The sequence below is a fragment of the Trichinella spiralis genome (genome assembly GCF_000181795.1).
Source record: "Trichinella spiralis strain ISS 195 chromosome Unknown Scfld3922, whole genome shotgun sequence".
Lineage (NCBI taxonomy): Eukaryota > Metazoa > Nematoda > Enoplea > Trichinellida > Trichinellidae > Trichinella > Trichinella spiralis.
The window spans coordinates 1-1,297 of record NW_003530861.1 but is presented as its reverse complement, the minus strand read 5'-3'; the positions used below and the strand labels follow the sequence as shown (position 1 = coordinate 1,297).

Genomic DNA, 1,297 nt, shown 5'->3' with positions numbered 1-1,297 from the left:
GGAAAGAACGAGCCAACTTGGACTTGTCAGGGAATTTTTTTAGAGCAAATCGATGTGGGAAGTTTGTACCTGATACTGTAGATTTTTGAGAACCCGTTGGTGGTCGGAAGGCAGTCATCCTGTGTTTGGCTAAATATTACATCGTCAGCTTCCTGGTATGCAGATTTCTTATGTTTATAGAGATGCACTGCACGCTCAGGAAAGCATCATAGGCAAACCACGTTTTCAATGGAAATGTACGACAGTGGTGTCATTGATTGCAGGCCACTAAGACAGCAGGATCTATCTCACATTGTGTTCATATCAGTGTTCACTGATGTCAATGCATAAATACTATTACTATTATATTTATATTGTCGCTATATATGTGTGTAAATAATAATATGTTTTTTTCGTCATTAATCAGATCATCCAGAAATATAGTCATAAGTAAAGAAGGTATTGTAAGAGCTGTCAATGGACAAGAAGTGAATTTGTTTTGCGAAGCGTCGGCAGTGCCACCGCCCACTTGGACTTGGCTGTCTTCCAGTGGATCTGAATTGTTCACAGATGAGACAAAGTACTTTGTAAACACGTCGGTCAATCAGCTGAGTACTTCATTGAGAGTAAGTTGAGGAGAAGAATAAATTATTATTATTATTATTATTATTGGTGGTATCTTTTTTCATTGCAATAGGTGGTGATGTCTGAGATCCAAGATTATGGACGATATGCTTGCAAAGCTGACAACGGGGTTGGTGAGACGGCGTTGCAACCGATAGATGTTGTGCAAATTCGTAAGTGACTTGTTGTTGTGTATTTCAAAGCCATGCTTCTTTCTTCCTCTCAAACATGTGCATATCAACTGTTGTGTGCAGGACAGCCGCCCAAGCCTGAGCTTATGTTCGAAAATCAACATCCAAATTATGCGTCGATATTGATTCCAAACTATGCCGGCCTTGACGCCAAAGAGCAGCCGTTGTTGGTTGTTTTCCAAGTTGTCCAAGAGTCGAACTTTGTCGAAAAATGATTTCAACTGGGATTCAAGTGACGTTGTGCAGACAGATATGACTTTCGGTCAGTAATATTCAGCTTTTCATTATTGTCATTTATAAAAATTAATCAATTAAAAAAAAAATTTTTTTTGAAACAGATTCTACAAGTTATAATGTGCGTGGTTTGACACCAATGACGAAATATGTTTTTCGAGTGCATGCTAAAAATGAAGCTGGATCATCAGATTACTCCGAGCCATCTTATGAAACAATAAAGCCGAGAAGTGAATAATTTTTTGTTATGTTAAAAGAACCGTCAAATG

General features: G+C 38.2%; 1 protein-coding gene across 1 annotated transcript; it reads left to right on the top strand.

Annotated features, from left to right (window-relative positions):
- Positions 1–383: 383 nt before the first annotated feature.
- Tsp_15801 (putative immunoglobulin domain protein) lies at positions 384–784 on the top strand. The gene is made up of 2 exons (XM_003367653.1): positions 384–605; positions 677–784. The coding sequence occupies exons 1-2, from the start codon at positions 384–386 to the stop codon at positions 782–784; spliced, it is 330 nt and encodes a 109-aa protein (XP_003367701.1).
- The last annotated feature ends 513 nt before the right edge of the window (positions 785–1,297 follow it).